This window comes from Taeniopygia guttata, chromosome 10 (genome assembly GCF_048771995.1).
Source record: "Taeniopygia guttata chromosome 10, bTaeGut7.mat, whole genome shotgun sequence".
Taxonomy (NCBI): domain Eukaryota; kingdom Metazoa; phylum Chordata; class Aves; order Passeriformes; family Estrildidae; genus Taeniopygia; species Taeniopygia guttata.
Window position 1 is genome coordinate 7,055,865 of NC_133035.1, and position 23,665 is coordinate 7,079,529.

At 38.4% G+C, this 23,665-nt stretch overlaps 1 protein-coding gene across 1 annotated transcript in view; it reads right to left on the minus strand.

Annotated features, from left to right (window-relative positions):
• Nucleotides 1-21,026, minus strand: part of LIPC (lipase C, hepatic type) — a 53,845-nt gene extending 32,819 nt beyond the window's left edge. The window contains exons 1-2 of the mRNA XM_032750181.3: nt 20,945-21,026; nt 20,629-20,741 (exon numbers count right to left, since the gene is read on the minus strand). Of these exons, the coding sequence (XP_032606072.2) occupies nt 20,629-20,707 (79 nt within the window). The 5' untranslated portion in view covers nt 20,708-20,741; nt 20,945-21,026. The remainder of the gene's footprint in view (nt 1-20,628; nt 20,742-20,944) is intronic.
• Nucleotides 21,027-23,665: the final 2,639 nt, after the last annotated feature.

Here is a 23,665-nt window from a genome sequence, read left to right on the forward strand (position 1 = left end):
TAGATTCACATAAAGGGCACGTTATTTTTAAAAGATAAATACATGTTCTTTTACCTGGACCTGACAAATCTATTAGCCAAACCTTCCATTAACAGAAGAAAGAGCTTCCTTTATTTTGCACAGGTTCTTTCCTAACCTTTAAGTTAATGAGCTGTAATTATGCTTCTATGTAATGACAGGGCTGATATTCCAAGTATTCTGAATTTTAACTTTAAGCAGCACCTAATTTCTGTGGTGCTGTGCAGACCCGAGGTAGTGCTCTGTGTTGTAGCCACCTCTGGGGCTACATTTGTTGAAATATGGGGAGAATTATTCCTTAAAATTGATATTCATTTTGTCCTAATCATAGTTCTTAGTCTCTCAGCTTTATTGCTTCTTTTATTAGCAGCTTTACAATTTACTTAATCGTGGACAAGGGCTTTTTGGGAATGGAAGTAGTGATGTTTTGGCTTTTATTAACAAACCTAATACTCTTACACTGGTATAAGATTATTTTTGAGGACAGGCTCTTCTCCACATGTATTTGTAGCTGCCACCCTATCTGGACAGAGCTCTTCAGGACAAGTAGAATAATTGGGTAACATAAAATTGCAGTTGTTTGTACAACCTCTGTCATAGTGGCTCATTTTATAAAACTGTCCTGAGAGATCCTTAGCCACCCTTGTCAGCTGAACTTTGCTAGGCTGCCACACTTAACTGAGCTGCAATTTTCACATCAAAATATTTTTATGTGTATTTCCTGCTGTATCAGGAACTTCAGAACATGCTGGAAGCATCCCAGAAATCATAAGAGAGGTCACAAGGGCAGGGCAGTTATTTCTCACAGTGCTTCAGTATGTTTGTAGTTCCAACTAGAATTGAGTGGAAATGAAGTAACAATACATTTATCAAAAACTTGTGACTTTTAAATTTAGTTTTAATTTTTCTTTATCTGTTAGAGTCTATTCAGTGATTTGCAGAATGGCCTCTGTTTCCTTCATATATGCAGAATAATTCATTTATTCCCAACAGAGTTGTCTGAGCTCAGCTTTTCCTGACAAATATAGATAATAAAATGTTATTTATCTGAAAAATATGTCTGAAATATATGTGGAAGAAAAAATAAATATAATTTAAATATTTGCCTTCAAATTCTTCAAAATAGAATTAAATTATTCCTTCTTATTAGAGAAGAGGAGAATAGAAGGACTATAAACATGCCATGAGAAAAACTTTTAGTTCAAATTCACTTATCTCTTTTGTCCCTGACATAAAGTTGAGAGCAACAATACTTGTATTAGGTCAAAAGTTCCCTGTGGAGTTCTGATCATCCATTTATATTTCTGCTGTCCTGAAGTCCAGGTGGAAACAGTATAGCCCAAAGTTGGTTCATCATCTTTTAAAGGCATATTATTATCTACTGTACTAAAGAAGAGTCCCCAGGCCAATCCTAGCTGGGTCTGGAATGGAAGTTGAATGGGGAAAACTATGAAAAAATCTTCATAGATTCCTCATTCTTTTTCTCAAATAGGTTATTAATAAAATCTTAAAACTGTCTGAGTCATAATTCACTATTGTTCTGTTTGGAGCGTATATTTCTCTGGACACAAAGCATGGTCCATGATGTGTCTGCAAAATCATCCCAAAGGGCAGAGACAGCCTAGGGCGAGGTGTGGGACAGCAGCAGCCACCAGCTCCTACTAATTCTTCAGTCAGGGAGCTGCTCTGTTCTGCTCAGTGTAGTTTGGCAGTAAAACATGCAGGGCTTACAGTGGCATCTCAGCCTAGGGCAGAGAGCTGCTCCCTGGCACTGAGGCACCCTAAACCTCCCAGGCAACAGATTGGAGTTGAGTCAGCCCTCTTCCTCTTGTCCTTGGCTCTGCAGGATGGGGATGTGTCAGCAAATCGGGACTTTGGCCAGTGTGCAGGGAACATGCCCAGACAATGGGGCACACTTTGCATTTCCAGTGGGTGTGCTGGAGGTGTGCAGACACTGATTCCATCAGAGCAGCTGCCCTGCACCACCTCCTTCCTTCCCACGCCTACCAGGCTTGGGACTTTGCTGCTGTGCTTTGCTCTCTGCAGCTGGGAAAGATAACTCTGTCTGGAGGCAGAAATTAAAAGTCAATGTAGCTTTGAGGTATGTGTAAGAGTCTTTATGAGCTCAAATCCTGCTGCTGCTGTATTAGTTTGGGACTAGACATGCCCAGGGCATGTTCTCTGAACATCATTTGTTTGAACAAGAGGCTGTAGTGGTTGTGCATGTGATACTATAAGTATTTAAGAAAGATGTTGCTGACTCATAGACCTGTCAGATAAAAGCAGTATTCAGAGAGGACACAGTAGCTGACCTTTTGCCAGCTTGAATATAAAGTTAACTTTCAGTAGGACTGTGCAGACTGTACTGATAAGGAGGGCAGAGTACCTTGTGGAGAAAGAAATATGAAGTCTGGAGACAGAGACAAGCTTTAAGTGACTTATGGGATCTCTGATAAAACTATTGCTCAGCAAATAAGGACTTTGTTTGCAGGATTCTCTATTTGTATTGTTCTGTTTGTCTTTTAATCTAACTGCAAATTCTAAAAATTGTGGATAAAATGTATTAGTAAATAGAGCAATTTGTCACACAGCACAGGAATTGTTAGCTGAGGCCCATAGTCTTTGTGGTGGAGGGGAAAACAACAGCTTGGCCAAGAAGAGAAAGAGAGCTGGAATCTGAGTCAATGTTATTTCAAAAAGAGAATAAACCTTTCTTCAAACACCAAACCTTATGGAGGATGCCTAAAATTTGCCTAGGTGGCTGGGCCTTCCTCTTAAAGCTGTCTTGCAACAGATTAAAGCAGACAAGCTTCATAGAATCACAGAATATGCTGAGTTGGAAGGGGCCCAGCAGGATCATTGAGTCCAACTTCTGGCCCTGCATGGGACCTCCAAGAATCCCACATTGTCCCTGAGAGCATTGTTCAAATGCTTCAATGCTTCTTGAACTCAGACAGGTTTGGTATCTTTTTGTTTTTGTTCTGGAGACAAACCATTCTCTTTGTAACAGCTTCTGATGTTCCAGACAGCCATTATGACAGGATGAAATACTTCTCTGTATTTAATTATCAAGTTTTTAATTTGAATTTATCAGGAGGCTGGTTGAGTAGAGTCTGCAAAATTCACAGGCAAAGGAATCTTCTAAAAATAAAATGTTGTTAGCAAGATACTCAGCATGCATAAGATGAAGGAATTTATAAATAGATTTGGGAAGAATTGAGCTCATTATAAAATAAATCGAAGATAGATTTTTAGGGATATAGCCATGTTTCAAAATTATTTTAAAGGAGCCTAAATCTCCACTGTGGAGACTTTGTCTCATTCTTTCTCTGGCACCAGGTGTTCTCCAGCCCTGCAAAGAAAGGCAATGAAAGGAGAGAGCCTGTGTGGCAGGAGGGAGGCACAGATCTGTCTGCAGCAGCAATCAAGGGATCTCATTATTAATGAGCTTTTATCTCCTGCCTCCTCCTTGTTGTTATTGTTTTTTTTGTAGTGGTGGGGTTTTTTAATCAGAAGTGTCAGAAGTGTCATAAGTAGCCTCCCTGGAAAGAAAAGTGCATCCATCAGTGGGGGTGGCTCCCAGGAATCTGCTGGCTGCTTTGTGGTTCAGAGGAGGCAGGCTGCAGTGGGAGCTGTGCCTGGTGTGGGAACAAGGAGGAGCAAAAGATGGAGTTGATGTGAAACCGTTCAGGTTTGTGAGAGCTCTGCTACATTTACTCAAACAAAAATTTACCTTCAAGGAGATGGAAGGGATTATTTAAAAAAAAAATAAAAATTTCCAAACATACCAGCAAGGGAAAGAAAAAAGGAAAAAAGTTATACAAATTATTGTTAGGAAAAAAAAGTTTTTTCTGTTAATGATAGTTTCTCATATAATTTCACAGTGCTGTGTAACTGTATTGCATCCAATTACTTGCTGCCTGTTATATGTTTCAGCCACAGTGTAAAATTTAGACATTGTAAAAAACATCTTAAAAAACCAAAATTATGAAGATTTTACATAGATCATGCTTTTAAAAGTGGAAGTCGTGCTCAGCCTGGCTTTAGCCATTCATCTTAGCAATGAGACCTTTTAAAGTTGTTTTTGAATGAAAATATATCTGGAAATAAATTATTATCTGAATTTAATTGCATTATTTCAATTTCCATTCCAAGACTCATGATTTACTAATTCCTCATAAATGGAATGATAAGCCTTATTCTTATGTTCTCAAACCAATTAGATGAAAAGAGCAAGTGCCTGGGTAAACAGTTTGTCTGTGTCATGAGAGGGGAACAGAGACATTTTGCTCAAATGGAAGTACAAGTGAGGTGCAGCTGTGAAAGGTTTTTGCTCAGCCCCAGGATGAGTGAACTCTCCAGGAGTGCACTTTAAAGCAGCCCCCGATCTCCCCATTCTTTGGTTTGTACTGGGGAGTGATCTGGGCACACAGAGCAGGCTCCCAAAAGCTGATCCACACCAAAGCCTGTGCTTTTAGAGTGCAGCTGGTGTGCTCCAGCTCCCCAGGAATCCTCATCCCCAGAGGGAGAGCAGAACCAGCCCAGAGTGATTCCAGCACTCCCCTGCCACAGAGGCCTCTGTGGGCTCACCTTGGTGCTTTACACCAAATGTCTCACTGCTCAGACCTGCTCTCATTGCACTGCAGGACATCTTGCAGTGGCATGATCTAAATGTGGTGAATGATGTAATTATAATGTATAGCAAGATTAATAGCTGCCAGTAAAGAAAAAATAATAGAGCAAATACAAAATATTTTAAAGAAGATACAATAGATTAAATAAAACACACTTCTGCTGTCTTTCTTATGCACCATATTCTTTTACTATTTAACTTCATACTCTCTTGGAAACGGAGGGAGGCCATGGATTAAATACAAAATTCTTTGTTCTGTTTTCATATTTGGTCACAATACTGCATTGGAGTGTGCACCAAAGCAGAAAGAAAATGTGGTTTTATTAATTGAATTTTGGGACCTTTTTCTTGCTTATCATATTTGGGGAACTTATTTTCAGTCTCAAGTGAGATATTTAATAAAAATTAGTTTTAAATCCAGTGAAGAAGTAAAAAACAAGAAGGAAATAAATCTCTTAAATTGCTTTCAAATTCCCTTGTTGGCATGCCATTTTCTATTACTTTCATTCACATTTTGCTACCGTCTTGCAAGCAGCACCGACAGCCTGCCCTTACTTATTTTTTATTTGCAGTTCTATTTGAGAACATGAATATTTTATCTGACTACTTCACAAAGCAAGAAACTTCTTGAGAATTGCATCATTTAAGAACTTGGTTGGGATGTCAAGAATGTAGCTTGATTTCAGGGACCTAATCTTCATGAAATAATATGTTCAAGAATTATCTTTCTGCTTTCTGACTTTCTGGTCACAACTGGAGATTGTAGGGAATGCCTGTATTTTAAAAAACTCCTAAATTTCAGTCTCTTGAACAAATATCTTTTTGTCTCCTTTCTCTGATGGGATTATTTTCTTTCCAGGAACAACCTTGATAGAAATGGTGAAGTTGCTGAAGTTTGGATTTTTTATAGAATGGAGCAAACTGCCAAAAATGGCTGGGTTTGAGCAGATTCAGGAAACCAGAGTGGTCACATAAGAATCATGAATGTAAACTTTTATGTAAAGTTTTATCTGCTGCTCTTGAATGCTTTTCCCCTGACTGTGGAAAGATCCTTGTTAAGGTAAAGATTGCTGTAATTTATCAAGCAATTTGTTTTGTGGAACTCCTAATAAGGAAATTGAAAGTGGTCAGAGGGGAACATTATTTTTGGTTTGAAAAGTAAGGAATTGGAACATTTGGCTTTATTTATAGTAGAAACTGCAAACAATTCTTGCCCTTTAGGATCCTGCTCACCATCTTATTCCATGATGAGTGGATAATGATCAGTGTCATTTCTTTGTGTGGTGGCTCATATATTTCTGATTACAGTAGATTACAATATGGGTCAATGCTGATGAAAACAGAAAACTGATTTTTCTAACAGAAAATGTCACTAAGAGCAGATAAGATTATATTCTTCTGATATAGAAGAGAGATTTTCAAGCATTATTTTAAATGTGGCTACCTCAGCATTGTTTTCCTCAATTTTGCATAGGTAATAAAGAAGACAAGCTGGTTATATATCTTGACATTAGAGATTAGGTATGAAAAGTAAAGTCTGAAGTTCTTTAATTGGTTGTTTTCTGTGTACTTTTTAATGCCCTGGTTTTTACCACTACTTTTACTATTCTGACCCTCCCAGGTCACCAGGAGATGTCCTGGCTGCTTGGAAATGTCAGGCCAACAGCAAAGTGTGCCAAAGCAGATTCTTATTGGGTCACATTCCTCCTCTGAGATGGCAGCAGTTGAACTAAAGTATATTTGATGTCTTAAACATTTGAACGGATATATGCTAACAGGTATGGGAAAAGTTCAAAAATACAACAGCAACAGATGGCTTTCAATTTAGTGGAAGCGATTTAAAGTGAATAATCCGTCGTAAGTGAAATTGTGAGTGAAACACCAATGCTTATACACAACTTAGCTGAGTTTGGTTGCTTATAAATAGGCACTGTACATTTGATTACTTCACTTTTAAAGTTCTTCAGTGAGCAGGGTGGTACATGCCTTCTAGTCCTGAGATACCAGAATCACAATCCCTCCTGTCACAACAACAGAGATTTTTGTTTTCAGTTCTCTAATTTTGCACAACTTTTTTGTTGAAACATGGTAGAAAACATATATAATGTCTCCTAAAATAAGCATTCATTCTTTGAATGTATCCAGCTCCTGTTTATTTGGTAAACAGAATCTACATGGATATCCAAGGCATCCCAGGACCCTGGTATACTAGCAGTGCTCAGCAACCTTTACTTGACTTTGCAACCTTGTAAAGGATTTGTCAATAAGCCAACTGGGTTAGAATCATCACAAAGAGATAGAAAATTATTCTCTTTTCCTTTCTGAGAGTTAACTATGAGTTAGTAGTGCTTGTTTCTGTAGAGAGGTTTGTCTCTGTGAGGTGCAGTGGTCCTTGTACATTTGACATTGATTTCTGTCATAGCATTTAAAAGACTTGATTTTACTCAGATGTCCAAAGATTTAGTTCCAGAATTCCCATTATCCTAATTAGTTCAGCAGAATGAAACTACTCAATACACTTCCAGGCAATTATCTTATCCTTCAGCTGCTGGCATGATACTAAAAGAAATTGATCACGTCATTTATGCATTCCCAAAAATACACCTTGTTAGCTGTGCCCTGGAGTCAGGAAATCAAGTGTCTAAATAATGAAAATGTTACAAATGTGCATTGTTGAAAATTATGAAAAAAGACTGATACTCTGTTGTCAGTGTCATGTCTCAGTTTGTGGCACTTCCTTTTCAAGACAAATAAAAAAGCAGTGACCTTGATTCATCTTAATGGTACTATCACTGAGCGAGTGCAGGCCAGAATTTTGATGCTGTTTGTAAATTAGTTTTAGAGGAAATGCATTGCTGTCTGTAGTGTGACTAAGAAAGTTATTCAGGAATGGGACAAGGAGGCTAAAAAGAATTCCAGTTGTCACACTGAATGCTCTCATAGTAGCTAGAGGCTCAGGGGGTTTTGGTGTCTAATTGAAAGCATAAGTAGTAATACTGATCATGCTAAAATTGTGATCATTGCTGTTACTGGTGTTTCAGAATTGTGCAGTTGTTTGTTAAATATTGAGTGCTACCTTAAGGATGGTATAAAAACCAAAGGAGCTGGCTGACCAGTGCAGCCACAAAGCTGATGTGTCATGTGGGATGGACTGATATATCCTAGGGCCTTATTCCCAGCTCTGTCAGCTGACATTTGGCTGTATGAAAATGTGTGAGACAGCATTGCCAAGTGGAGCTGGTGGGGAAGCTGCAGCCTCTGTGACAGACACAAACTTGAACACAGCTCAGAGTGACACAGGCAGCCCCAGTTTGGGTGACATTGTCATCTTTCAGCTGGTGGGTTGCATGTCCAGCTGCTGAAGAGCTGCCACTTGTCTGTCTGCACTGAGCTGGGCCTTGGATTTTTTTAAAGCAGTGTTTGTTCTGTGTTTCTCACTCTCTGCTTTTCACTGTGAAAGGATTGGTAGCTGGAGACACAGCTTGCCTATTGTCTTTTAAGGCTTCCAGTTGTTTCCAACTTCTTGCCATGGAGAAGATAATGACTTGTTTCTGGAGGTGAATGCTTTAGGGGCCTGGTTCCCATATAGGAAGTTCTATAGTAAATATTTGCTAGTTTTATTTTGGATGATATGTTATTCTTTTGACTCCTGCTACAATTTTGCTTACTCTTTGTAGAAAATTTATCTCTAAAGGTCATACTGGCAGTTATATCATAGACCCAAAATAGCTGATTTTAACACATTTCTTTCTCCCCTCTTCCAAATAAATCCTGCAACTGCTCTGAAGCAGTGCTTTTGACTAATGAAAGCTATTGCCAGGCTTCCCTGTTATGACACATTGTTAGAAATGTGCCTAACATACAAAAGTGATGGCTCACTGGGCTTTCATCACTTCTTAGCCACTGTCACAATTAGGATCAGTGTTTTATTTGGAGCTCAGTGATTTAGTTTAGATCTCTCTAATTCTCAAGGGAGGCTGTCCACAAGGACAAAAATTCAGTTTTCATACAGACATGTCTTCAAAGTCTTACATAAAACACTACATTAAAAGAACAGCACTGTAACTGAGTAGGGTATGAATTGTCTGTAACCTGGTAGAAAGGTAAAATATAGCACCACTACATTAAGTAAGACCAGATGTCTTCCTTTTCTGCCTAAGGATTTGTTTAGACATGTGTAGAATTCCTTTGTTTTGGAACAGTTTCATCATATTTCTCCTTCTGTAGATAATTTGGTTCATGGATCAGATACAATTTTATCAAAGGCCTATTCACATGCAATAGAGCAGTCTCATGTTTCTAAAGAGGAGCAAGTTCTCTGATTCTTTCAAAGATGAGAGCAAGTTCTGCACCATATTGAGTGACCTTTGGTTGCAGGTGAAAAATTCAACAGCTTGTGGGAGTGCTAATTAGTGCTAATAATAACTTCAGTGACCTGCCTTGGCTTTAAAATGCCTGACAGAAATTGCCCTGTCCTTGAAGGACAGAGATTTTGTTTCTGTGTGTGTCTGATTAGGGACACTCATGCCTACATGTTTCTGTGTTTAGTGATCACACACAATTACCAAGTGAGTGCTTACATGTGAATAAAAAAGAACTGGGTGGTGTGGGGGAATCAAGAGGAAAGAAAGGCAAAGAGACCTCCCAAAAATACTACACCAGAATTCCATTATTAAAGAGATTTCTCTTGTAGTCTAAATAGCCTTATTAAAACTAGAAATAGTAATAGGAAAGCATTAGATTAGGGATTAGATTATTCAAAATTAAATCATGTCTCTCTAATTTTGGTACTTTTTCTGTGGTTACTCTGCTGAAATATGTATGGAGGGTCTGAGGAAAATGAAAGCTGTAATTTGAGCAAGTATACAAAAAGCTCCAAAGTATGAAATTTTTATTTAATCTGGATAATAGGTTGCTGATGGTCCAGAAAACAATTGTATTTTCAAGGACATTGCCCTGGACCTTTTTAATATAAATTTTATTAACACTAGCCAGAAAAATGAATTACTTTATGAGCTGGAATGATAAATTAGGGGGTTTTCTGACTTCCTTTTCTTTTGCTAAAGTGAGTTTTGAATTCGAGTTGAGGAAAGGGTCTTTAAAATACTAATAGGGGCTTAATTGGATGGTGGAAACACTGGTAAGGTAGCAGATTTATTTATTTTTTAAAATTGAGGATAAAAACTTGAAGTTAAAAAATATGTGACTCTGTTTAGTTCCTAACTAGACATTTGGCTTCAGTGCTGCCCAAGCAACTCTAAGCAGACTTTTCCCTATCCTGCTGCCATCCACTCACTCCTGACCTCCTGTAGACCCATCACTGCCCCAACACAACTGGTCCCTTAGCTGCAGAGTGAACATCAGGGAGCTTATTCAGCTAAAAAGTAGGATGAGCAAATAAAAATAGGATTGTTTTTCAGCTGGATCAGTTTCCAAGCTGACTGGCTCCAAGAGGAACTGTGAATGACGGTGTGGCTCCAGGGAGCTGTGCTGGCACAGTGGGGTGTGCCAGCAGCTCCGGGGCAGCGGCAGAGGGAAGGGCTGCTGGAGGTGTTAATGTCACCCCGTGGCTCATGAACTCCATCCAGTCCTTCCCTTTACATTGTCTGCCATCGCTGCCCGCTGGTGAAGGACAAAGCACAAAGGTTAAGTATGTGAGGCCTTGCTTTTCCCCAGAGCTGCAAAGGTGCTGAATGTCTTTAGTCTCATTTTGATTACTGTTAAAGACTACCCTAGAAATCAAAGAGCAACGAATATTCACATTTGATTGCCTTATTACAGTCAATTAAGCTTAGTCAGGAACACGTGTGTATTGAGGGACTAACTTGCTGCACAGCAAGAGGGAAAATATTGATTTACTACATTTTCCAGCTACCACACCATCCCAGAGAGTGCAATATACAATCAGTGTGGAAACACTCAAGGCAGTGTCAGCTCACAGAAAGTCTGTGGGGAAAGCTACTACATTTTAATGAAATGGAGAGATATGTGAAACAAGCAGCCTTCCATCTGGAGATTCTGGGGATCCAGAGTGTTCTGTAGTACAACAGTTTAGCTGTGTGGCTGTGTTGACTTAGAAAAACAGAAACACAGGTAGCCAGTAGCCAAATAGTGACAAAGTAGATTGCAGAAGAGCTGTAAAAATCCTTCAATCACTTGTTATAGACACAAGAGTCATCTGTTTGGATTGTTCTGGACTTGGTCCAGAAGGCCTGAAAGAGGGAGATCAGAAGCAATGAAGTGCTGGGTTTGCAGGGTGCTAAGTGCTGCTCTGATGCCTGTACTGTGAGAAATCCTTCTCAGCTCAGAGTACCCAGGCCCTGAGCAGATGTCTGAGAATTTGGTTTCCTCCTGCACATCAAGATTATCATATTCCAAGTATTCAAAGTGATTTTTTTTTTCTAAAGCCAGTTTGGGAACTAGCATTGATACTGCATATATGGAAAATAACTAATAATTTAAATATTTTTGGTAGGCCCATAAATATCAGCTCTTTGATGGTATTTAGGGGAGTAACATTTTATTGAAATGAATGGCAAGAGACATCTTAGGGCCAAGCAGTTATTATCAGTGGAATTAATTGACTAGAACTTAATGTTCTGTAAATTAGAACATTTTAAATAAATATACACAATCTGCATAACCTAGAATAGAAAGAGTAAAAATGGACATGGAATTATAAGAGAAATTCTAACCCAAGGTCTAAATTCTATGAATTTACTATAATTCCAGAGATGGGTTTGGGAGAAGGGATGTGCAAAAATTCCTCTCGGATGGAATAGTACATCATATTCCTAGTTTTATTTTTATCCTCTAAGAATCTCAGTGGTAGTTACGCTAATTTCTGCTACCTGAAATTTCAGATAGAACACAATGTATTCAGCAGCCCTTCCCATTGCCACTTCCTGTGAGCTGATTTAGGGAGATTAAAATAGTAAGCAGCACAAGTGTCTCCTCTGGGAGCTGTAAATTTACTCCAGGTCCAAATCTCCATCGCATTCTTTACGATGACACTGACACTACCAAGCCAGAAGGTGCTGAGGGACACATTGCTTGGCTGAAGTTTCTTACAAAAGTTGCATTTCCTTTAAATTAACATATTAAAGTAAAAGATCACATTGTGGTCAAAGAGCATGTGAGAAGAGACTGAGGCTATTCAATGGCATACATCAGGATCAGGCTGAGCTCCCTCTCCAGGAAACAGAGTGCAGATTGCTCTTGGGATGGAGGTAGAGTTCTGACAGAGAGGGAAGACACATTAAATTTTTTGAAAGTGTGAATCCTGAAGGCATCTGTGCCCTAAGAAACACATGGAAACCTCACAGTGCTCTGTGGGACACACTGTCCTGGTGTAGAATGGAGGCAGCATAGTAAGCAAAATCTCATGCTTAGCACACATTCTCTGTGTATTTCATGGTGTTTGAAATGCTGTTGCCTTACTGGCTAGAGGATGTGGCAGCAGCTCTCTGGCCACAGAGAGCAGGCACAGAATTTCCCAGGCATTTTCCTGGGGAAGGGTGTGAGAAAATCAGAGAAAAGAATGAGAAACATTTCTGATCTCCACTTGTTGCACCTGCTGTTGTGCACATGTGGAATGTGTCATAGAGATTTGTTTACAAAGGGTGATTTCTTAAGTGGACACTGGATGGTGTTTAGATGGATTGACCAATGAGGTCAAAGCTGTATCAGACTGGCTGGAAGGGCTACCGAGTTTCTTAATAAGTACAGTATAAGATAGGATAAGAGGATTTAATAAAAAAATTGATCAGCCTTCTGCAGTCATGGAGTCAATGCTAATTATTACCCAGCTGGGGGCCTGTGGCAACAAGAGGATGCTTTCAGGGTTTATTTTTTTTCTGCCTACCTAGGTGTGCCCCAGAAAGCAGTTAAGTACAGGTCAGCTGCAACAGGGGAATTGCCTTTGTGGTGAAGGCCCAGCTGCTGTCACTGTTCCATGGCAGAGCACTGCAGTCAGCCATGGAGCCTGGGGAAAATGAGGAGTTGCCCAGTTGGAGGAGAGATGACTGAATTGCATTGTAGTGGTCAATGAAAACCAGAAGAGTAACTTCAGTATTGCTCACTGAAAAGGTTTGTGTGGGAACCTTTTCAGAGCTTCATTGGGATTTCTGATCAAGACACCTCATTAGTACCTCAGCTCTAATGACCATTTGATGTCATCTACTAAGAAAACAATGATTTATGATGTTCCTTACAAAAAACCTGTTACCAATTAAAAGAACAAGCTCTACTTTCTATTCCTGGCTAAGCAGAAGGTAAGCATGATGGATAGAGACCACAGAAGATTTTCAGATGATGTGCCAGCTAGATTTCTGTGTAGTTTCTAGTGCTGCAGAGATCCACTCACTAATACTTTATGCTGGTAGCTGCGTTTTTTATATTTGAGTATTCTCCATACCCTTCTTTCTTCCTTTTAGGTCTAGACTCTAATTCTAGAGTCCACTCTGCTCATTTCATTACTGACAGTAGAGCAGGGCAGAGAAATAGCTTTAATCCAGTCACAGTTCCATTTGCTCTATTTCTTGAAAATATGCAGAAACTGCGTTGGAGTTACTTTCAAATGTTCAGAGAAGACTCTAAGTGTCTCCTGTTCGCTGTTGGTCCTTAACTTGAAAAGGAGATTTGGGGAATCCTGCAGAGATACAGTCTGTGAAAGTCTTGTTCTTGAGGGTGAACCTCTGCTCTGGTCATCCTGCTTACTCTCATTTGCATAAACACATTAAATGCAATTAGGGCTGTCAGGTTTCCTTGCAGCTTAGCTAAGCACTGTGGTGTAGGTGGTAATTTATATGTTGTTATAAACAAGCTATTTTAGTCAGGATCAGTTAAGAAATTGTTCAGATATTTTAAAGGTCATTAAGGTGCTGGCTCTAGTGACTTCCAGAAGAGTCATATTGAAACATTAATAGTGACAGGAGTCTAGGATGAGACATTAAAAAGGAGTTCAAGTAGATACTAAGGACTTGAAGTTTTGGGGCATTTTTATGTAATGTAATTCAGTAAGAAAGATGAATGGTTTATGAGATGGTTTATAGAGAAGATGTTTTATAGAGATGGTTTACAGAGATGTATTTGGCACAATAAACTGGCGGTTAAGTCATGTCCTCGTGTCTAAGAGCACTACTAATTCATATTGTTATTTCTTTCTCATGTTTCAGGCACTGAAAGTAATATTCTGCTTCAGTAAATAGTAACCAGTTTCAGAAGTGCAGTAACTTTCATGTCTTTCTAAAAATAATGATAAGGGTTTTCAATAGTATCCAGCATTCTTACAAATTCAACTTTTTAAACAATTTTTTGAAGATTGCAAGCTCTCTAGTGAAAGCATTACCTGGATAATACCACTCAAAATACTTTTTTGTAGTGAATAAAAGTTGCCCAAACATTTCCTCCTCAAAAAGAAAATCAGAGCTTCTTCCATGTCCCTTCCCTTCCTAGTGTCAAACCCTAAAAAGCAAACCTTGAAGGCATTTGTACTATCATCCTAAGTCAAAGTACAAGTGACATAAATATGAAAACTAGTAGTACTATTTCACCACAACAGAAAAAAAAAATTTAATGGAAATACAACAAACCAAAACACTAGCCTCTTCAGTATGTATATCATTTTCTAACACTTTTTTTTTTTTTTTTTTTTTTTTTTTTTTTTTTGGTCAGAAAGTCCACATAATTTAATTTTTTGTATTTTTATAACAACTCATAGAATTCCAGTCAAAGGTAGGTTCTGGACAAGTTTTAGTCTCAAGACGTGATAATTACCTGGACAGTATATTAACTATACAGTGATTTGCCTGGTAAATAAATTAGAATGTATTTTGATAGTGTGTATATATATATATGTATGTATATATATATACATATTAATATAACTAAGGAACACACACTATTTGACAGAATCTCTAATTTGAGTGACTTTTGGAAATGCAGGTTGGCAAACATGGAGTTAAACCTTAATTGACGTCCTCCAACATCCCTTATGACCCATTGCTGCTGAAAGGGAGAAGAGTGGTGCTTGAAAAAGTAAATTCTTCACTCTGACACTATAGATTACTTTGAGCCTGAGATGCATGAAGTAGAGCACAAGTGATCTAATATAGACAAGATTTTAAAATGAAAAATTTCCTCTCAGCAGTGTTTCTATCTAATGGTTTACAATGTTAGCATTAAGATATGGGAGAATATGCCAGTGTAGCAGTATTTTAGGGCAATTTGTCAATTCCAGACACAAAGCCAAATCAAACATATGTGTATGTTTTTATTTTTGTCCTTGGACCTCCTCTGGTATAATTTCCTCCATGGTTTAGTGCCTCCCTCAATAAGAAATATACAAATTTAGAAAATGCTTTTTGAATCAAATATTTAAAACCAGCAGAACTTCAGAGGCTTGTCTCATAAAATTTGGGTTTTCAGATAGAATATGCTGGTTTAATTCCAGAGAGAATTATCTGTATAAACACTTTGTTTCCTCATATTCAGTATTTCTATATCTCTTTTTTTGTCATTTGTTGCACTTGGAGCTACACCAGGAATTCTGGAGGCCAAATAGGAACCCAAATATAAACAGTATTATTGATAAAAGATTCAAAAGATTTTACTAGACTGGGCAAGCAAACCAGAGAATTTCTGTAATTTTAGCCAGCAACTCCTGTTTGTGTGACCATCTTGTTTTAGAAGCATTTCAGCACCATCAAAAGCTTTTGTTGGCTGATTATAATGGGTATGTGGAAGGGTGTGCACAATCCTATGCAGTTAATGCTTTCTGAGGATATTAGCAGCTGTAGCAATTTTTTAAATATTGAAAGATACAAACAAGAAAGGTATCATAGTAATATAACTTTAAAACCAGTATATTTTTCTAGAAGAAAGGCTACAAAGTGTGAAAGAGGTCATTTTAACTTGGAGCATAGACATGAAACAATTTTTTGCAAGAGTCATAATTCACATTTGGCCTATGGCCAAAGCAGTGAACTTTATCACCCAGCCTTGGCATGTGCAGATAGATGGTCCCTTCTGTCTCTTTTGCCAGTTATCGCTCATGTTGCCAGGAAATCTTAATCATGCTGCTTGGAAGTGGCTGCTGGCCCATCCCCCTGCTGCCAAGCTATTCCTCTGAGTAAGGAGCCCAACTCAGCTCCAGCAAACAGACTTTTAGCTCCATCTAACATAGGAAAAAAGGTCACTGTGCTAAGGCCACTCAAGGGGACCATATGGTGGTAGGACTTACATCATCACGATTGCACTGCTGTTGATGCAACCCTATTAATAACCCTGAAGTTCACAAGGACTTGGCATAACTAGGTTTTCTAAAAGGAAATGTGTAATATGCACCTAGAGTGAACCACAAAACAAGAAGAAAAGAAAAATGCTCTCTTTAATAATGAGTCATGGAATGGTTAGAGTTGGAAGGGGGCTTAAAGATCATCTAGTTCCAACTCTCCTGTCATGGTCAGGGATGGCCCTCATAGGTCAGGCTTCTCAGGGCCCCATCCAACCTGGTCTTGAACTCTTCCAGGGATCAGGCATCCTCAACTAGGCAATCTCTTCCAGTGGCTCACCACCCTCTGAATAAAGAATTTATTCCTACTATCTAAGGTAAAAGTGTTCTCTTTCAGTTTAAAACCACTGCTCCTTGTCCCATCACTATCTGCCCATATAAAAAGTTTCTCTATCTCCATTTTTTAAGTCCTCTTAAGGTACTGAAAGGCTGCAATGAAGTCTCCTTAGAGCTCTCTCCGGGTCAAACAACCCCAACTCTCTCGGCCTGTCTTCACAGGAGAGGTGCTCCAGCCTTCTGATCATCTTTGTGTCCTCTGGACCCACTCTAGCAGGTCCACATCTTCCCTGTGCTGAGCTTAATGCAGTATGTTTTTATTGATACTTATTTTCCATTGAAACTATGCATTTGTATTTAAAACTTAATTCTAGCCTTCTCTAGTTTGAGAAAAAGGAAGACAATCAGTTAAGCAGTTCAACTGCAGTGCCAAATTTCCTAGACCTGTTCTGTATGTTCAGGTTTTTCTAGTGTCACATGCAAGCACTGTTCAGGCAGCAATAGTCAGAAGAATGTAATGCTCAAGTCATACAAATTGCAATCCACTGGTGAATTTAAGCTCCTCATTAAGATGTTCAGTCACTTGCTTTGGTAGAAATATTGAAAGTTGTTTTGTGCATGGGTTGCTCCTTTGTCAGTTAGGCTCCTGTTATTGTCTCTTTTCATGGAAAAGCAAAGGGCCTTCTGTTAGTTAAACTGTAATTATATTTTGCATCCTGTAGTGAAAATTTATGTCTGAAATTGTATTCATAGATTTTTCTAGGTGACAAAAGGAAAAATAACTGGTTTAGAGCATAGAAATTTTGGTAGAATTCTAAGACTCTTGGGAGCAGTGCAAATTTTAAACACAGCCAGTCAGAAATAGTTTTGCAGAACTTTTCCTGAGAATATCATAACACAGATCATTAGTGTAACTGGTATCTGAACTTTCCAATTCCAGGACTTCTTGGACCATTATTTTTGTATGTCACAAAATTTAGTTCCTGATTACCTCTTTAAGTGATCTAACAAGAAGTGATGTGAATTTAAACTTCAGAGGTGATCAATAAGTCCATTGAAGTAAATAAGAAATACTAATGGTTTTCAGACTTGTTTCTATGGGCTCACTTTAGTTCTCTATCTCTACAGTTTAAATGGCTTTTGAATTTTATATGCTTTTTGTGTTTCTAATAGTTTTTCCTATAGCTTCAGGAAGAAATTGTTATTTTGGTAGTTTTTTTGATCTGACAGGGTATACCCCACACACTGCATTTTCCTGAGGAATTTTATATAGACTTTGATATAAATATGCTATACCAAACATCTCTTGCAACTGTAATTCATTTGGGGAATGAAGAAAACATAACAGCTATTCAGATTTTTGTATAGTCCATTCCTATGGTCTGTGTGTAATACTAAGGTGATGATAGCACCACAGTACTTAAAACATAGCAGAATTGGATGACAGCTAAGATGTTACCTTCTCTTTTGGGCAAAAAAAGTGCAGCTCAACTGCCAGCTATGAGACTGTCAAGAAGTGGTAGCTCAACAGCATGCATTTTCACGTCAGCTACTATATAACTCTGCTCTGCACAAGGAAGTGGAATAATGGAAAATATTCCCACCTACTTTTTATGTTTACAGGAGAAGAATCAAAATAAATAAGAGTTTAAGTATTTTTTCACATGCTTGTAGAAAGAATCATCTTGGCTCAGTTTCAGGGATGTTATTTTTAGGTGCTTATTTGTCATTCTGGGATTCTGCTTTTAGATAATGAACCTTTGCCAAAAATGCCAAACTTCTTTCCTGCTATATAAATGTACAAGAAAACCATGGCATTTCAGAAACCCTCTGTGGTTTTTTTAAGAATAACCCTGTGTGTGTTTTAAATTTGGTGTTGTCTTTGCTTGGTAATGCACTCCATCTTATTCTACATAATTAAGTCTAAAATAAGAACCTACAATATATATTTTTGTGCATAACTTGATGAAAAATATTTACAAACACTCATCTAAATTGATTTACCTGCTGCAATCTAATTCCTTTAAGTTCTGATTTTGTAATGTGATTTCTTTTACTGTGTAGGTGGATACAATGATACAGAAAAAAAAAATTGAAGCAGTTGTTTATTTTCTGGATACAAATGAATGAGTAGGACTTTGATTGTTCTTTTAGAGAACAGCTCTTTCATAGGTAATTGCTTGTGCTAGAATTATGTACCAGACACTCGTCCCTGAGGGGGCTTTGCACTCCTGACAGTTGTGCTGTTCTATGCTGCAGTTCCTGCTAAAACAAGAACAAGCGAGCTCCAAGGTAGAAGGATCTCCAGGTAAAATAGAAGCAATGCTCTTGGAAAGCTGTCTCCACCTGACAGCATTAAAAGGCCTCTTATGCAGAGCTAAAAGCTTTGCTCCCTTCCTTAGTGTGAGGTGATGCCTTACTCTCATTTGCATCTGCCATTGTGGCAAAGGAGTCTGCCTCACTGAGACATGAAATAAGGAAAATGACTCCCTGAGGTTACACAGAGAACAAACAGAGCTTTGCTGACAAGTCCAATGGTTACAGAAATAAGGCAAGGTTTTGAGAACTAGGAATTACATTATGTTCTGGCCAAGATTGGTGCGGCTGAGATTGGATAGAAAAAGGATACCACGGGAGTGAAAGGTGTAGAAATACTCATTCATGCAAAAGGACAACTGGAATTGGAATTGGACTGATTTAAAAGTGACAAGAGATGAGGGTCTTAGTTCAACATAATGGAATACCAGGGTCTTTAGCCTTGTAACTACCCACTGTAGCAGATCTAGTTAGGCTGTGGGGAGCCTCTGGAAGAAAATACAGTAGATTTTTTTTTGCATTTATAGAAATAAACCTCCACTTCTGAAATCAGTCCCTTGCCTTAACATACTATGAGTTGGGCATATCTGCTAGCGCCAATATGACATGTGACCTGTTGTTTGTGGCCCACAAGTAAGGTTTTAAATTGCAGAAGCGATGAGCAAACAAGTGAAGTCCATGATACAGGAGTCCTAGGTCATGAGGGGAAAGGGGATGGAGAGAGTGAAGGGACTGACCTCTCTATAAATGGTGCCACAGGTCGTGGGGGTGGGAGAATGTGAGCTGCATGAGGCAGGACTGTGACTGTGAAAGAACGGGGGGACAGTGACTTCCTCTCTCTGCCTTGTGTATCTCTGGGGAACTAAACTTTGATCATACAGTGGAATCTGAATAGTTCTGAGCAAAGATGATGGTAGAAGCCTCAAAATAAAGTTAGCGCTCTTATTTTAGGTTTTCTCAAAACTACAGAATTGGTCAACTTTCCTAAACAGCTTTCTAAGGTTCAGTGACTGTGAAGGATGTGCAGGCCTTGTCTGGTAAACCAGAACAGGTTATGGCATTAATTGAAGTTTCTTACAGTGTGTTAATTCAGGGATTTTATATTGTTCAAAGTTAAACCCAAGGGGAAATTTAATGTGCAGGATCAAAGAAAGGTGGTCCTGCCTCCTGTAGATTGAAATCACTATGCCTATTGCATATAAAGAATTTGTGTAGCAAATGGTTTCTAAAACCGTTAATATAAATTTAAAAAAATACAAAACACAGCTGCTGTAAAGGGCCATACTTTTGTGAATGTGCATATCTTGCTTTATTTCCAGCCAAGGAGAAAACTTTGTTTATTCCCTCCAGACTTAGAGTATTAGAAATGCAGTTAGATAGGAAGGAAAACTAATACTTGCTTTGTATACATCAATACTGAGGTCAAACATGGCATTGTCTTTGTCACTCACATTGGAGAGGTTTTAATGTTTGATGTCCTGTCTTGCTCAACAGTCACACAGACACTGACAGAATGTGCAACATCACAAATGCGTAGGAAATGGCTGTATAACCATGCCAGTGATAATGACCCTTCACAGTACTGCTGAACAAAACCTACTGCAGATGGATCTCTTTCACTCAAAGATATTCATCCACTTGAGATGAAAGGCAGTCTGCATAAGGCAACTCAGCAAATAAAAGCTTAAACACTGTCAGGTAGCTGGGAATTTTGATTCATAGTAGGAGATGAAATCTGTCACACAGAATAAAATTCCAGCCCAAGAAGATTATAACAAGAACAATTATCAATTCAGTGAATATTTTCAAATTAATACATTTTAAAATTAGCTTCATCAGAAGTTTTGGTTAAAGGTCAGATTACCTTAATTCTGTAGCCTCAACATGTATGGGTTCCCCCTGGGAAATATTTGTAGTAATTATAAGCAACTACATTTTCCAATAAATACAGAGAGCTATAAATGCCATATTTTAGGGAACACAGCACCCAAGCCCAAAATCCTAATGACCACACAGTCAACATTACTCAATTTTTATGACATAAACATTTTTTAAAATTCATTATCACTATTTAGATTTAATAGTATATTACCTTTTTTCTTTCCTTCATATGTATTTGCTGAGATGATGATACAAGAAAGTAATAAAAATGAAAGTCGCAAACTTCTCATTTTTTGTTTCTTTGAATGAGAGTTCTGCTAAATTCTGCCAAGAGATGGGAAAAGGAAAGAATTAGCAAAGCTTTGCAGGAAATTCTTTGCCCATTAATCATTAACCTTGATTTCGTCTGTCCCCTGCTCCGGTTTTTCCTTTTATGGAAGGGAAATTGGAATTTGCCTATTTCCAACCTCTTCATTTTTATTTTATGCCAGATGTGGGAGAAATAATTTGGAGCTGGATCCTCTTACCTTGCTCAGTAGTGCTCAGCTCTGAACACAGACTTGAGGGCATTTGTTCTCTGAAATACTGCTAAAGGCCAGGGTAACCAGCTTGAATTCAGCTGGTCAACAGCTCAGTCTGAGCACATTGCAAAATAAGGGCAAGAGCTGAAGGTTCATCTAAATATTTCATTAACATAGACAAATCCCAGCAAGGCAATCATCAAAATTTTATATATATTAAACACTTCTCTTATTTCAGTGATTCAATCAGTACCAGATTTTGGATAATCACAGTATTTCCTTTCAAATCAAGTGAACAATTTTTAATGCATAAGATATTAACTAATACAGCACAATTAACCAACATATCTCCACTTCCAATAAAAGAATCACAAGAAACTGTAGGTTCTACATGTAGGAGTCATTTCAGAGGAAAGGTTTCTACTAAATTAGTAGGTTTAAATAGTAAAATAGTATGGTTTATACTGGAAATCAGAGGAGAATTTTAATTACATCACTGTGTGTATGTATGCAACGAGTAGGTACATATTGCAAAGTGTGAGAGGACAAAAATTCCTCTTGGAGAGGCAGCAGGGATCACACCAACTCGACCTCCCACATGAGCAGGACACCATGCTGGCCTCTCCCATCAGTCTGCAGCATCACAGATTTCCCACACCACTCAGTGGTGTTGAGAATGCTCTGGCTCATTTTAAAGGAACACAGTGCCAGCTAGGACACAGCCATGGCAGCACAGGCCTTAGCATGGGCTGCAAATCCACCTGCATTTCCATGGGCCACTGGATTGTCAGTTTATGTGCAGTAATGCTGCAAACCTCCTTGGCTACCTGCACACCTGAGCTAAGGCACAATTAGCCAGATAGGTGTATCATACCTCACTTACATGCTGTGCACCATTGTGGAATTTTCCTTAGAAATAGGCACGGGAAACTTTCTCCCACACTCTTAATCATTAAGAAGCTGTCATGCACAAGAATGGGTGATAGTGTAAATTCTTTGCTAAACTTGGTTTATTATGGATTTGCTATTAGTAATAGCAAATGGAGACAATTTTTGAAGAATCTCTGTCAAATGACTGAAACAGAGCTTATAAAGTTGAAAAAAAGTATCTTTTGAGCATTCAGTGAACTCCAGCTTCTTTATAAAGCCTCTTATGTTAATTACTAAATCTAGAATACAATAAATTATAGCCATACCATCCCAGCCTGAGGAACTTTCAATTGTTATGTTGTTTTTATAATCAACTGTTTTGAACTGTCCCAGATAAAAGAGTTTTCTCTTTTTTAAAGACTATATCTCATACGACCAATATGCTATAGCAGAATTGACATGTTAGACAGAAAAAAACACCTTATTCTCAGCAGGGAAATTCTGCTGTCTTGGTTGATGCATTGTTCAGGTATATGAGAGCATGCTTTTGTGGAGGGGTCCATACTGCTGGATGCTGCAAGAAGGCAGGAGAAAAGTGCAGATCACTTTCTTTCCTTGCTCATTCCAAGCAGATGTGAGTCCAGGATACAGCAGACAGCTGGAAAACCCTCAAGCAATCTCTAAGGTCAGAACACTCACTGCACCTGTCAGTGATCTTGGCACAGTAACATCTGAAGCACTGTCAAGACTGATTGATTATGTGTGTGTGTGTGAAAGTATCCTGGGTAAGAGGACATACAGAAAAAGGGGGGGATAGGATCAAAATTACTCTTGATAAATGAAAAATACTGATCACAGCAGTATTTTTAGTGGGGAAGAAAAGGAGACAGAAGATAGAACTTGGACAAGAATTTAGGCTTTTATGCTGGATAGGAAATTCTGTATTTTAGTGAAGTTAAGACTGGTGGAAATTCCTAGTGTGATTTAGCACAGCCTTGCAGTGACCTTAGAATAATGTTGGCTAAAGATTATGTGAAGATGACAGGTCTGACTGACAGATTGAATGGTGACACTAGGCACAGTAATCAAGAAAGTAGAGAGTATTTTGAGGGGAAAGATTGCAAGTTTCACTTTCTGCAGACAGGAATTGTTCTGGAACAAGGTGCTAGATCTGTCAGGGATAGAACTGGCTGTTGGATCTTTGTGAAGAGATTGCCTGAAAATAAAGTGCATAGGGATCAATGTTTGGATTTACTTCTCATTATGGAACCCATGTAGGAAGCCAGGATGACATTATGAGCATTTTATGAAGGATTGCTTACACTGGTAAAAGGAAAACTGGGAAAAAAAGATGGAGGAACCTGCCTTCCTTTGGCAGGTTTTACTTCATTTGGCAATTCTGTTATCAGTCATTGCTGGTATTTATTTGTCTTTCCAGTAGTCACAGAATGTCAGCAATAATGATGAGAACACTAAGAAGTGTTGTGGGAATAATTGTACAGCATTTGAATGAGAGGTTTCACAGTGCATGTTGAGGATGAGTTTATGTAGCACTGAATTGCCTGCTATGGCACATTAGTCTGCAGAGAGCAGATGTGAATGTGTTCCAGAGGAAGGAGCTGCTCCTGATGGCCTTGAGAGCATTGTCACACAATGTGTGTTCAGAGTGTGTGTTTGGGTTTCCTTTTCTTCTCCATTTGATTTACATGAGTAATTCCAATGACCTTTATTATCTGCTCAAAGAGAAAAGAATGAGTCTTCTGCAAATAAAATTATCATTAGAGGTAGGAAACTCCTGGTAAATAATTTTCCTGTGAATCCAAATATTGAAATTATAACCTTTGCCATTTTCAACTT